The 14,608-nt window shown below is 42.7% G+C and overlaps 2 protein-coding genes across 2 annotated transcripts in view; one reads left to right on the top strand and one right to left on the bottom strand.

Moving 5' to 3' along the window:
- PTEN (phosphatase and tensin homolog) overlaps positions 1 to 5,449 on the bottom strand; it is a gene marked incomplete at its 5' end in the record, with an annotated part of 94,482 nt that extends 89,033 nt beyond the window's left edge. The window contains one exon of the mRNA XM_082643582.1: positions 4,672 to 5,449. Within this exon, the coding sequence (XP_082499708.1) occupies positions 4,672 to 5,449 (778 nt within the window). The remainder of the gene's footprint in view (positions 1 to 4,671) is intronic.
- A 1,093-nt stretch (positions 5,450 to 6,542) lies between these two features.
- Positions 6,543 to 7,414, top strand: KLLN (killin, p53 regulated DNA replication inhibitor; the record flags this gene model as incomplete). The annotated part of the gene is given in 5 exon segments (XM_082643571.1): positions 6,543 to 6,710; positions 6,789 to 7,001; positions 7,005 to 7,040; positions 7,044 to 7,197; positions 7,200 to 7,414. Coding segments are annotated over 5 exon segments (786 nt in total).
- Positions 7,415 to 14,608: the final 7,194 nt, after the last annotated feature.

The following is a 14,608-nucleotide window of genomic DNA, read 5'->3' as shown; positions in this document are numbered from 1 at the left end:
TTTGCCTTAACTATACTGAACTAAATTAAGACTTTCCATACAAAATTAATTTACCCCTAAATTATGTTTATTCTTCTTATACTAATATTTTTCTAACAGCTTTTTTTAATTCCAGTGCAAATTATTTTAAAAGAACCAAACTGCCAATAGCTTTTCTGTAACCCATGAAAAAATTCCAAAAATTTGGGGATATATGAATAGTCAAGTCCAATATACTAATTTCACCTTTCCTGACAAACGAAAGTACTTTACATTAGTAAATGCATATACATATTCAATACTTAGAGAATCACAGACCAAAACACTTTTGACCACCTAGCAAAGAATGCATGTGGCACTAATATGGCCTAAATAAAGGAATTAAGGACATCAGTTTGCTCAGCAAATCCTTAACATCTTAGGGTTGTTCGGTCTAACATTACTGGTATTTCTGAAAGCAACTGTGTTAACCTCAAAGCCACCGCATAGAAAGCAACTGTAAAACAGAGTATTTAATATCATAAAACTGAATATTTACTGAAATCATTTCTGACCCCAATCTCACAAGCTGATACAAATGTCTTAAGTCACTATCCTTAGAACAAATCCTAACACCTTTTCTTAATGAATTCATACCACAAAAGAATACTGATTTTACTTGAAATCAAGTTTATCTAACAAAAAAAGAGACAGGAGAAAAGGTAAGAGTGACGGCTCTATGAAATAGAAATAAAACTTCAGAACTAATGGTGGCTACAGGAAAAAAAACACACCAAATAAATTTCTTACACCATCATTAATAACGTATTTTTCTGGAAGCTAAATTCTTATAGTACAGCCAAGGCCTAACATTTCAAGTAAGTGAAAAACTGTCATATGCATGCAAACTTCTAAATTTCTTTTCACAAACTCAAATTTCACATACAATACTAATATAAAAACAATTCCTACACTGCTGTCTTACTAAAAATGCTAAGGCAAAAATTTAAAAATAGAATGTTTACTGAGAGTGATTTAATGTAGAAACTTTGTGAAGTGATTTTCCCATAATAAATACTCCTACATTAAAAAGTCACTGAAGTGATTATTTAAGTTGCTTAGAAATTATTAAAAAGTATTAAGCTATCATAAAATGAACAAATAGCAAATGGGGCAAATCTCAAAATGAGGACATTTGAAAATCAGTACTGAAGACTTCCAAAAAGTAAGAAATTTTGTAACATTAAGAGGTTTATATTTTTTTGTGTGTGGTTAATGGGAAAAAGCAGATACTATGCTGTTCCACACAAGCATTAAAGTATCACCAGCTACCCTGAATATTGTTAAAACAAAATTCTGAAAGGTAATACACACAAATGCACCTTTCTTTACTATCTTTCTAAAACTATTTAAAATTATAGGTGATTATACCTCACCATATTTTATATTTACTTAGTATTTATTTAGTGTATCATAAGCAGTGTTAAATCTGCACTGATGACTGTACTGCTGTGCAAACTTTTACAATGAACAGCAATAAAATTCCTTTTTCCTTATATTAAGAGTTATATAAACTGTAAATTCCTCTCAGATGCACTTTATTCTTTAATACGCTTTATGAAAATGAAGTTTGTAAATTATTGTATAGCAATTAGGTGGCCCAAGTATGTTGCACAGGAAAGAAATACAACTTAACAGTTCCAATCAGTGTAAAATAAAAATTGTGAGTAGAATCTTTTTTCAAAAAAACCTCACAATACAGTCATTTCAGTAATCACTAATCTTAAAAGATAATACAGCTAACTTCAATAGTCCCTGTACTCTCTACGAATTAAAAAGTATTCCCTATGAAGACGCAAACTTATCAAACTTATCCATTAAAATACAACAGAAGCCTAAAGTTTCCATGAAATCTAAACACAATGAATTTTTTATAGTCTCATGTTTAATACTACTTTCCAGACTAACATTAAGGATAAAACCCCACCAACAAATTATTTTTAGAATAATTCAATTCTGCAAAAAAAATTAAGTAAATTATGGTCCTCAATTTTCCTCTGAGGAAATCACTTCATTATTGATCTTTATAAAAATACTCCAATCACTACTTTCATAAAAGAATTTAACTTTGAACAGGCTAGCTGTTGAAATAGATACTACAACCTGCTAGAGACAAAGCCTTCAATGGCCATTTTAATTTTCCCCCACCACAATAAACACAAAACACTAAAGTGAAACCAAGCAAACCAAAGTGCTTTGGTATTTCAAAATTATTGGAAGTGCAACTATCAAAAAAGTAAACCCTTTACTGACTTCCCTAAGTGATTTTTTTTCATATCAACATTTGGCTCAATAAAACCACAACTCTAGAAATTAAGTGTTATTAGTCATTTGACGCAATATATGATAATGCTTTCTATGCATACCATAACTAAAAGGACAGTTTTAGAGAAAGTTGTAAGTCACATAAATTTCACACATAGCGGCACACACACTCTGAAATCAAAGGAGAAATGGCTAATCACCTGCTCACATATAAGAATCTGGTAGAATAATGTTAGTCTTATAACTCTGATAATTTTAGATCAAATGGGTAAAGCAAAAATAGCATAAACATATTCTGAATACTAAAAGGAATCTGCCCAACAAACAGCATTCTAGAAAATTTTTTGAATGGGGGTTTATTTTAAAAAGTTAAACATTTAATTAATTTGTTCCTACACATCTAGAGGACTGTCAAGTCACACTAATAGTAGACTATTTTTGAAATAGGTTACAAATCAGAAGAGTTTTTTCATAATTAATTATCTTCTGGGCTAGCGGGTCAAGTTCAGCTTTAGTAAAGTTTTTCAATCAATGCAACTCCAAAATTTCCAAATATTCTTTTAAAATTTCCAAATATTCTTTTAAAATATCATTTTTTAACCTAACAGAAAACTTACGTTGTGTGTGTTGTAAAGCTACTTCTTCAGTAACTTTTATCTTCATTTCATATCAAAAACTGGGGCAAAATTAGCTGTGCACATTTATGTGTGGATACATAATCCAAAGGAATAAAACCTCTTCAGATATGTAACATTTTCTTCAAAAAAATCTTCCCCACAGTTTTCACCTGGACGTATAGACACTTTAGTGTCACTCTACCTTTAGGCAAAATGTTTACTAATACTTGCTAAGAAACCGTTTTTATTAAGACTATTAACACTTATGCAATTATGTAGTTTTAAGTAAGTATTGTCCACTGCTACAATTCACAGCACCAAATTTTTTATCTTAATAGAGGCCTTAATAAAATGCTTCAGTCACCTCAGACCAATAACTTAATCCTGTTCTTCATGCCTTACACTGGCCTACCACTGACTCTCAATTCCTACGATACTTCCCATTCTGCAAAAAAGGAGGGCTCTATCGCCATCCTTGATCAAAACCGGTTTATTATACCTGAAACTGCAAAGACTCATGCCTTTCGATAACCACTATCTTTTGAAATATAAAGGCCTAACTTTTAGACAACCAATTATATACCACTGAAACTCTTGGGTTTCTGCCTTATCCAACAAGCTGACTCAGTAAATTTAATACACCATATGAAAAAAGCGAACACACCTACAATCCGAAGTTGGAGTGATCCACTCTTGCCAGCATTTCTGGTTATTAGCTGGTAAATTATACTTATACTGATATTCTACACAAGCCAGAGTAAAGTTAATGGATACCCAAAGGTGTCACAGGACCTGAAACCTAAATAAGGTGAGTGTCAATTCTGGTATCACAATAATACTTAAATTTCAAGTGAAACTGAAGTTTAATCTCTGCAATCACCATTTGCTACACACAATACCCTTGAACCTACACTACATTATCATCTGGGATCAAAAACCACTCAATCTCCATTCTATTATGTGTCACAAGAGCACTGAATATACAGTGCTACTGAACTGCAAATTTCATGCCCTATCCCACATCACCCCAACACGAGACAAAAAAAGCAAATTTAACAAAGATCTAGTAAGAGCGCCTTTGAGATGTATCACGGTACTATTGATTTCAAGCTACAAAACTTCTAAACGCGATTCAAAGTTGTAATTAACTTAGTTTTAACACACAAACCTACTTTTGCCTTCAAATGAGCACCATATATGCTAAAATGATTCTCGCTCTAAAGTTATGCAAATCAGTTCGGTTCACAACTCACATTTTAAAAGAATCTATCAATGCAACTCAGGAAACTAAAAGCAATCACTGCAAGATTCTGATGCAATATGCGTACGCGCAACACTAATTTTCATTTTAATCTGATCTATACCCTTGATCTAGGGCCTAAAGCCAAGATTTAATCGAAATATGCTCAACCTCAAAGCATCTACTTTTCTGTTCATTTAGCAGACCGGATTACCGAGCTCACTAATCCACTAGCAGTGTACTGTATTCTTTATTAACGGACAATAGCCCTTAGGGAGAGTCCCCACAGACAGACTAAGAAACCCATCAGTGCCTTGACACTTGCAACCAGGCAAGAGTTCCGAATAGCCGAACACACCCTAGGTTGAATGCATTCAAAAGAGGCACAAAATATACATGATCTAGAAATCCGACCAGGGTTAAATGTCATAGTCACCCCAACTATGGACATTTTTCGCATCCGTCTACTCCCACGTTATAAGAGAGAGTGACAGAAAGGCAAAGAGGAGCGGCAGCCACAGAAATGGATACAGGTCAAGTCTAAGTCGAATCCATCCTCTTGATATCTCCTTTTGTTTCTGCTAACGATCTCTTTGATGATGGCTGTCATGTCTGGGAGCCTGTGGCTGAAGAAAAAGGAGGAGAGAGATGGCAGAAGCTGCTGGTGGCGGGGCTTCTTCTGCAGGATGGAAATGGCTCTGGACTTGGCGGTGGCTGATGCCCCTCGCTCTGCTGCCGCTTGGTTCTGGACAGCAGCCGGGTAATGGCTGCTGCGGCGGCTGCTGGATGGTTGCAGCGACTGGGCCTGCTTCTCCTCAGCAGCCAGAGGTCTGGCAGCGGCGGCAGCGGAATGGGGAGAAGAATAATCCTCGGAACGGCTGCCTCCTCCGGCGGCCTCCGGAGCCCGGGCCAGGAGGGGTGCGGCGGCGGCGGAGGGGAGGTTTAAAACCGGCCCGGGTCCCTGGATGTGCCGCCGCCGCCGCCGCCGTGTTGGAGGCAGTAGAAGGGGAGAGACCAACTCTCCGGCGTTCCCAGCCCTGGAAATGGTGACAGGCGACTCCGACACCCTCCCCGGAGCTGCAGCCGCCGCCGCCGCCGCCGCTTCTCCCCCCCGCTCCAGGAGCGGGAGGTGCAGCCGCCGCGCCTCAGCCGGCTCCCGCCCGAGTCCACAGCTTCCACCTTCCCTTTCAGGAGAAGCCGAGGAAGAGGCTGCACGGTTAGAAAAGAAGACGAAGAGGAGGCGAGAAACGCCGCCGCTGCCGCCGCCGCCGGCCGGCCGGCTCCCCGAGGGCGCTGCCCCCGCGGCTGCTCACAGGCGCTGAGAGGGGCTCTGGGCCGCGGCCGCCGCCGTCTCTCATCTCCTTCGCCTGAGCCCGGCCTCGCCTCACAGCGGCTCAACTCTCAAACTTCCATCATGGCTGCAGCTTCCGAGAGGAGAGAACTGAGCGCAGCCGCGTCCCGGGCGCCCGAACGTGTATCCTGCCGCAGTGCACAAAGAGTCCCGCCACATCACCGCCCGCCGGCCTGCCCGCCCCCTGCGCCGCCGCGCCGGGAGCCCAGGCGCCTCGGAGCCCGAGGGGAGGCGGGAGGCGGACGGACCGCGCCGGGGGAGGGAAGGGCAGGGCAGGGGCTGTAGGGAGGGGGCAGAAGCAGCAGCTCCGGGTGCGAGCGCCGAGTCCCCAACGGGCAGGCGCACTGAGCATGCCCAGTATGACTGCCTGGAGCTCGCTCGGGCTTGTTTCGAGGCGCCCGCCTGTAGCTGCACTTGCTGCGGCTGCTTCTGCAGCAGCCCAGGGTGGGGGGAACGAGCTGAGCCACGACCGAAGAACCTAGCCACAGGCAGAGTAGGCTATTGCGAGGGGGAGAGGGGGAGCGAAGGTGAAGGCTGTGGCCGGTTCGTTGAGCAGTGTCACTGACTTGAGTCTGAGGTTACCTGTGCACAGGTGGAAAAGACCAGGTGACTGCTATGGTCAGGGTACGGGAAAACGCAGGGACGATCCCTGCAGCGAGGACACCCCTCCCCCTGCCTCCACCTCCAGATTTCCCCGGCACGGCCTGCAGCCTCCTTCTCCTTATGCACGGATGTCGGATCACGATCGTTCGCAGGGATGTGACTGCAGCAGCCCTTGCTGAGAAATCCCACCTCTCCCCCTTTCCCCACCCGTGTCCTCAAGGTGTCAGTCTTAGTACAAAGAATAACCCCCTATTGTGTCTTCAGTGTGTATCACCTCATCCGGCTCCCTTTCACCGCCCCACCTCCCGCTTCCCCGGCACTCGGTTCATTTGCCCTAAAAATGAAAGCTCCCAGCGGAGCGCGCTGAGTGTGAGCACATCGCCTCTGAATTTCTAGATCCCAGAGGGCAACTGTCCTGGTGAACTGAAAGCGGATCCCCGAGGATGGAATGCACGCTGCAGCCCCCTGCATTTCCCCTGGAGAGCCGAGCATCTCTCCTCTCGGGGTTCCAGTTGGGTTCACCGCTTCGAACTCAAGCTCGACCCTTAGCGGCTCCTCGCCCCGCCCCTTTTGGGCCGCAGTGAAAACCCGGCTGGGTGGATCGCCCCGGGGCCAGGTTCCGCGCTCTCCTAGCGGGTCAGTGCACGCTAGAGACCGGGGTTGCAGGGCGGGAGTATGAATTACGGGACGGTAGGACTCTGCAGCCCCAGCGAGTGGGCGGAGCCGAGGAGACCTAGGAGGGTTCAAAAGGAGGTGGAGGGATACACGGGCCACAGTCGGAACTACTTTCAGGAGGAGGTCACGTGTGTTCCTAGTTGGGGAACTTTCCAAATTCCCACTCCCATTTGATAGCTCTAGAGGCAAGTGCTTCGCTTCCTTTGCCCAGGGTGCTCCCGCTATGTACGGGTAGCTGGACCCCAGAGCCTCCCCGGTTTCGGCGGAAGAATAGGCTCAGACGATCCTCCCGCCGGAGCGCTGTCGCTGCTGGCGCCTGAGAAGCTGGTTACACAAGCACCCACATCCAAGCACGTGCCCCCGCCTCCCCTCACCTTGGCTGCCGCCGCTGATTCTTGCAGTTCTCGGAGGAAGAGTTCCCAAGCTGGTCGCACCCTTTCCTGCTACCCACAGAGCAAGCTAGAGGACGGAGACCTGAAACTCCGAGCTCTGGATCCGCTACCACTGCGCCTTCCAAACCGTGGGAGAAGGGGCTGGGCCCCGGGGGTCTGGCGCATCTTCCTTGCTAGTGCCCTGCCCCCTAGGGCGAAACTTTCTGGTGCTGTACTCGCGGGGCAAAGGGTATCTACTGCAGCAGCCCGGTAATTGAATTCAACGATGCTGCGACAAACTTTCAATCACTACTTCTGAGCTGGTGAGCGCGCCCCACCTACTGTAGACTCAGCCTAGTGACTTATCTGGTCGGAGAACCTAGTTCATGGCCTTCAGCCCAGAACAAACTCGTCAAGTCTGCTTAGAGCTCGGATTGTTTGACCTAAACCGCGAAAGATCTGGTTCGGAAATGCTGAAAACTAGAGCGCATTTACCCTGACATGGATCGGCTTCAAAGTGAGTGGTCCACCGTCTGCTTGGAGAGAGTGGGCATCAGTACCAGCGTAGGAATTCTTTCTTTCCCCTGGGAAGTAGAACTCAAGGAGAATTTGAGTCCAAAAGTATTTAAGTTGATACCTAGACTGAGGCACTGGTCTTTTTTTAGATCTGAGAGAATGGGATCAATTTGCATGTGTGTTGCAGTTATTGTGAATTGATGCCTAGGAAGGTCTAAAAGAGGATTTATTCAGTGTATGAGAAAGAACACATCATAGTTGCAGGCAGCCCCTGAAGACTAGAGACCTCAAGAGAGCTACCTTAGAAGCCACAGACCATTACCTAACTCCAGGACTACTTACTAATTAAACCAGGGATATTTACACTGTTCTTAGAGATCTCTGAGGCTTCATAAAACTTTGAATTTATATGCAACATCCTTTTAAGATAGCTCTGCAGGAGTTAGCCACCTGCTGAATCTTCAGTCTCGATATTTATTGGAGCCTGGTTTTGTGCATGGTCCTGGTCAGCTTGGGGGAAGGAGGGGCCACAAGTGGAAAAAGAAATAGAGAGCAACCCAGAAAGAGTAGGAGAAGGGCCTCCATTTGGTTTCCAAAGATGAAAGTCCTGACCACACAGCCTAGATAAGCTAGAGATTTTTTTTTTAAATAAATTTATTTATTTATTTATTTTTGGCTGTGTTGGGTCATGGGCTTTCTCTAGTTGCTGCAAGCAGGGACTACTCTTCGTTGCAGTGTGCGGGCTTCTCATTGTGGCACGAGCTTCAGTAGTTGTGGCTCACAGGCTCCAGAGCACGGGCTCAGGAGTTGTGGTGCACAGACTTAGTTGCTCCGTGGCATGTGGGATCTTCCCAGACCAGGGCTCGAACCCGTGTCCCCTGCACTGGCAGGCGATTCTCAGCCACTGCGCCACCAGGGAAGCCCTAGATATTTCTTTATTTTATAAATAACCAAGGATAAGTCCCTGATTTCTAGGTGTTCCACTAGATTGCATGGCAAGAACCTGAGAGCTACACTCAATTGATTATCAACTACTGCTTGGTGAGGAAAGGGAAAATGAAGATAAAGTTAAATGAAGGCAAGTGATTAGGGAGGGGTCAAATGTCCCACATTTGTTTTTCCAGTTGCTGATCTTGTCCCCAGAGTTCCTGTTATTAGCACTGCCCTACTTTGCCCACCCCCTCTCCCCCCACTCCATGTGAAGATTAGTCTCACAGTATCTGAGAAGTTCTGAAATCCACTTCCTAGGAAGCAAGTGGATTCATTCCTGCCCTGTTGGTGTTTTGGTGTTAGGCCTGAGGAGAGAGAATCCTTTTCAATTCCCGTGGCACAGAGTTATTCTGGAGCAGAGAGGGTGTACATCACCAGCACTAACATGCTGGAATATGAGACTGGCCCACAAGCACTTCCATCTACTGAAAGAAGAAACTGGAAAATGAGTTTTGCTGCCACTCTAAACATCAGGTCCCTCTACTTATCTCCATGGTGAGTGAAAGGACCACCAATGTTGGCAGGTATTTGACCAGCCTGACAGCAATATCAGGTGGTTATTAGAAGTTGCTGAGTAAAAAATGTCCTCCCCTTCCCAGTGTTAAGTGGGTTCCTGAAGGAAATCCTTTTTTAATTTTTGTTTTTCTTCACTTTGTCCTCCTACCCAAGAGGTCTCCATAACCAGGTGGTAGAGCTGAAACCTTTAAATAGTTGACCCTATCTAATGTACAGAAAGTTTTTAAAAATTTTTTTTCAAGTTCAGTTGCAAATATCTGCTTGGCTGTACAGATATTACAGTACATTGGTTTCTAAACACTTCAGTTATTTACCTGTCTGGATTCAGACTGCCCTGGGGAGAAACAGAAGCTGGTAACAAAGGGAGAATTATATAAAGCTTAAGGGAGACTAACCATACAGAATAATTAGTGAACAGGAAAAACCAGCTTTAATTATAGTTTCTAACAGCTGATTCCAAAACTGTATTGCTACTGCATCCAGAGAATATCTAAAGAAAATTCCTTTCTTATTTTCTTTGATAAGTGAAATGACCAGCAACTCACTGGGGATGATATAAATAGTTGATGTGCTCTTTGTAGGTCCTGCTGCTAAAATGTCTTTTGTTGAACACTGATTGCTATAGTGCCTTTCTCATCTCCCACACACTGACCTTTCAAATAGAGATCTAAAGCAATGGCTTCGATTTTTAAGTAATCTTCTCTATTTTTATCTGCTTAACCACTGTTTTCTAAATAATACAGAGTAAAAAGTATATAATAATTATATATTTTAACTTAAACCATCCCATTCTTCCAATGGTCTGAAAACTTTTCCCTTATTTCAGTTATCCTAATTACAAATATTCCTGTTGTCTTAAATAAAGACATTTTGCTTACATTTCTCCAGAAGGTACCAGGATGGATCATACAAGCAACCACATCCTAAAAGAGAATTTTCCATTGTTGCCTACAAGTTCTTCATGCCCTAATCTCCTGGAGCTATTTCAGATGGCACTTGTGTCTCCTTTCACATCTCAGTAGAGAGGTGTGCTGTATGAAATATCACACAAAGAGAAATAAGGGCTGGGCTGGGTGCTTCTGGGAGAACCACAGAGCAGACTAGGCACTCACTATGTCCAAGTGGCATTTAGAAATTGTGACTTGGACTAGAGAGTGATAGAAAAGAAAGACCTAACATGACAAGACAGCTTTGATTGTTTTAGTCTCCAATCTAATACTGGCTATTGGATATTCCACTTTGGTCCCCTTAGTACTAACTCTAGCCCTAGGAACACATTTCTTGCCTTTTAGCTCTTCCGATAATAGAAAAAGATAATAATTTTTCTGTTACCAGCAGATATTGGGGCATTTACCAGGTGCTTCACAGAGTAGCCCTCAGTGGTCCAGGTATAGGAGGGACACTGAGAAGGAGTCAAGGTTAACTACTGCCTCACTCCTACAAATCTTTCCCTTCAGGACATCCTTCTGGCTTCTGAGGTATCACGTTTTCTGGTAACAAAAAGCAACAAGAAACCGTTTTGAAAGAGAAAATGCATGGTTAAAACTCTATCTAAGGGACTTCCCTGGTGGTTCAGTGGTTGAGAATCCGCCTTCCAATGCAGGGGACGTGGGTTCGATCCCTGGTTGGGGAACTAAAATCATACACGCCAGGGGGCAACTAAGCCCACACACCGCAACTACTGAGCCTGTGCACTCTGGAGCCCGCCCGCCACAACTAGAGAGAAGCCCGTGTGCCACAACAAAGAGCCCATGCCACAACGAAAGATCCCACATGCCACAATGAAGATCCCACATGCCGCAACTAAGACCTGACACAGCCAAATAAATAAAAATTTAAAAATTAAAAAAAAAAAACTCTATTTAAGGTAGCTTTTTTGTTTGTGTTGATGGTACAGGGTCTTAACTCCATTCAGTCATTTAATGATTCAATCAACAAATATGTGGGAGTCTTATGTGCCAGTACTAATAATGCTAAGCTCTGTGGACAGAGCAATGACTATAGAATAGAGGGTCCAGCCTTTATGGAATTTAGTCTCCTTGAAAACTTGGCTTCTTTGTCTGACACTGTTGCAACCTCTTCACAGTCTAGGAGTAAAGTTAAAGCTGTAGAAAATGCCCTGGTATTTGATAACTGTTTCAATTATCTATTGCTGCCTAACAAACCACTGTAAACTTGGTGGCTTAAAAGAACCACCACCATTTATTTTCTCACAATTTTGCAATTTGGGAAGGTCACAGCTGGACAGTTCTTCAGCTCCCCCATGATGTCAGCTGGGTCAGACATGTGGTTACGTTCAGTTATGACTTTGGCTAGGGCTGGAATGTCTGTGACATTCCCCACATGTCTGGCACCTCAGCTGGAGCACCTGAAATGCCTGGGGGCCTCCCTCTCTTCGTGTGATCGTTCATCATTCAGTGGTCCAGCCCAAGCATCTTTGCACAGTGACTGAATCCCAAGAGGAAGAAAGCAGAGGCTTCAAGCCCTCTCAAAGGCATGGTTTAGAAGTCCCAGAATATCACTTTCATTCTATTCTCTTGGCCAAAGCAAGTCACAAGGCCAGCCCAGATCCAAGGGGACAGGAGTCTCACTTCTTAATGGAAGGAGTGGCTGGGATGAGAGGAATTATTGGCAGTCATATTTGGAAGCACTCTACCATAATCAACCCTCTGGCCACAGCTGTTCACACATACACACCCACACACAGACGTGCAAAAGACAATTACTTCCTCCCCCCCAGATTATCATTCTGTATAGCATTGGCTTTAAGGTCTAGGATCTAGTAATCCACACTAGGCCCAGATGTGAATGAGGCATTTCAGATGCTGCTCCTCTTCATCTGGAGATCCATGAACTAAAAAGACAAGCTACAATACACAACATACAATGCTGAAACAGGAATAGAATAAATGCAATAGATACTTCTTTTCAAAGGTCGGCAGGGGGAAATGGGAGGCACATAGCAGTCATTAGTCTGTAGCAATTCTGAAAGCCAGCCAAGCGCTGTCGTCCTGACTCTAAGGATCTAGTTCTCCATTAGGGCCTGGTTCTTCTCCCTGGGAGTAGTTTCCTAATCCACTGTTCTTGGCTCCCTGCTCTGGGGTCTAGTTGACCTCTGAGTCAATCTTCCTTTTTCATAAGAAACTGCCTGCCCTTGACAGTTGAATAGCTCTCTCAGCCTGCTTCTTGCCCATAGAAAGTTGGGGGCCCAGAGGCTTTTTTTCATTTTGAACTGTCTCCTGCTTCTTTGGTCCAAGCTCCTGGTGCTTTTATCAATGAAATTATTTCTAAAAGTATGTGGGTTTTCTATGACTCTAATTGGAGTTCACTCCTTGACCACAAAGCAACATCCAGAATTCTTTCAAAAACAAACCTCTGTCTACATTGGGCCTTTATCTAGGTGACTGCTGTTGGACCACCCTTAAGATTCTTAGAAGCCGTTTTTGTCTAGATGAGAGGGTCTATGAAGCAATGTCTTAAATTTTTTAGAGGTCTCAACAGAGTTTTGATTAAATCTCTTCCTTGAGGTCACATTTTATAGGCAGTCCCTGAGGCCATTTCTTAATTTGAGACCTTTTGCTGACTATAAAGACTCTCCTAGGTCCTGTATATTTCTACACTCTGCTTAAAAACTGAATAGTTTTTTTTTTTTTTTAAACACATTTCTCTCTTGGGATACATGACGCATCACTAAAAGAAGCCAACTGACACTGAACATTCACATTGAAAATCTTCGCCAGGTCTACAAATTCATTAGGTACATTTTCTATGTTTTACTGCACACAAGTGCAAATGTTTCCAAACATTTTGCCACTACATAACACCACTTAGCCAGCCTCCAATAGCAATTTCCTCACTACTCTTATAGCTTCCATTGAGATCCCTCAACAAAATATTAGCAAACCAAATTCAACAATACATTAAAAGGATCATACACCATGATCAAGTGGGATTTTTTCCAGGGATGCAAGGATGGTTCAACATTTACAAATAAATCAACATGACATATACCACATTAACAAAATGAAGGATAAAAATCATATGATCATCTCAATAAATACAATAAAAGCATCTGACAAAATTCAACATCCATTTATGATTTAAAAATCTCAACAAAGTGGGTATAATGAGAACATACATCAATATAATAAAGACCATATATGACAATCCCACAGCTAACAAACTCAACAGCAAAATGCTGGAAGTTTTTCTTCTAAGATCAGGAACATGACAAGGATGCTCACTTTCACCACTTTTATTCAACATAGTATTGGAAGTTCTAGCCAAAGCATTTACGCAAGCAAAGGAAATAAAAGGCATCCAAATCAAAAAGGAACAAGTAAAACTGTCACTATTTGCAAATGACATGAGATTATATATAGAAAACCCTAAAGACTCCACCAAAAAACTGGTAGAACTAATAAACACATTCAGTAAAGTTGCAAGATATAAAATCAATATACAGGGACTTCCCTGGTGGTGCAGTGGTTAAGAATCTGCCTGCCAATGCAGGGTACACGGGTTTGTCCAGGAAGATCCCACATGCCATGGAGTAACTAAGCCCGTGTGCCACAACTACTGAGCCTGTTTAACACAACTACTGAAGCCCACACACCTAAAACCCATGCTCTGCAACAAGAGAAGCCACCACAATGAGAAGCCCGCACACTGCAACGAAGAGTAGCCCCTGCTTGCCACAACTACAGAAAGCCCACACGCTGCAACGAAGACCCAATGCAGCCAAAATAAATAAATAAATGAATGAATGAATAAATGTATTTAAATTTTTTTTTAAAAATCAGTTGCATTTCTTACACTAACAATGAACTATCAGAAAGAGAGATTAAGAAAACAATTCCATTTACAATCACATCTAAAAGAATAAAATACTTAGGAATAAATGTAACCAAGGAGGTGAAAGACCTGTACACTGAAAACTATAAAACACTGATGAAAGAAATCAAAGAAGACACAAACAAATGGAAAGATAATCTGTGCTCTTGGATTAGAAGAATTAATATTGTTAAAATGACCATACTAGCCAAAGCAATCTACAGATTCAATGCAATTTCTATCAAAATTCCTAAGGCATTTTTCGCAGAAACAGAACATATAATCCTAAAATTTGTATGGAACCACAAAAGACCCCGAATAGCCAAAGCAATCTTGAGAAAGAAGAACAAAGCTACAGGCATCACACTCCCTGATTTCAAGCTATCTTACAATGCTATAGTAATCAAAGCAGTATGGTACTAGCATAAAAACAGACACATAGACCAATGTGACAGAATAGACAGCCCAGAAATACAGCCATGCATATGTGGTCAATTAATTTACTACAAAAGAGGCAAAAACATACAATGGGGAAAGGACAATCTCTTCAACAAATGTTGTTGGGAAAACTGGACAGCCACATGCAAAAAAATGAAACTAGACTACTATCTAA

Source organism: Mesoplodon mirus (assembly GCF_964341445.2).
Source record: "Mesoplodon mirus genome assembly, chromosome: 2".
In the NCBI taxonomy this organism is placed as follows: Eukaryota; Metazoa; Chordata; class Mammalia; order Artiodactyla; family Ziphiidae; genus Mesoplodon; species Mesoplodon mirus.
This window is presented reverse-complemented; position numbering and strand designations above follow the sequence as displayed.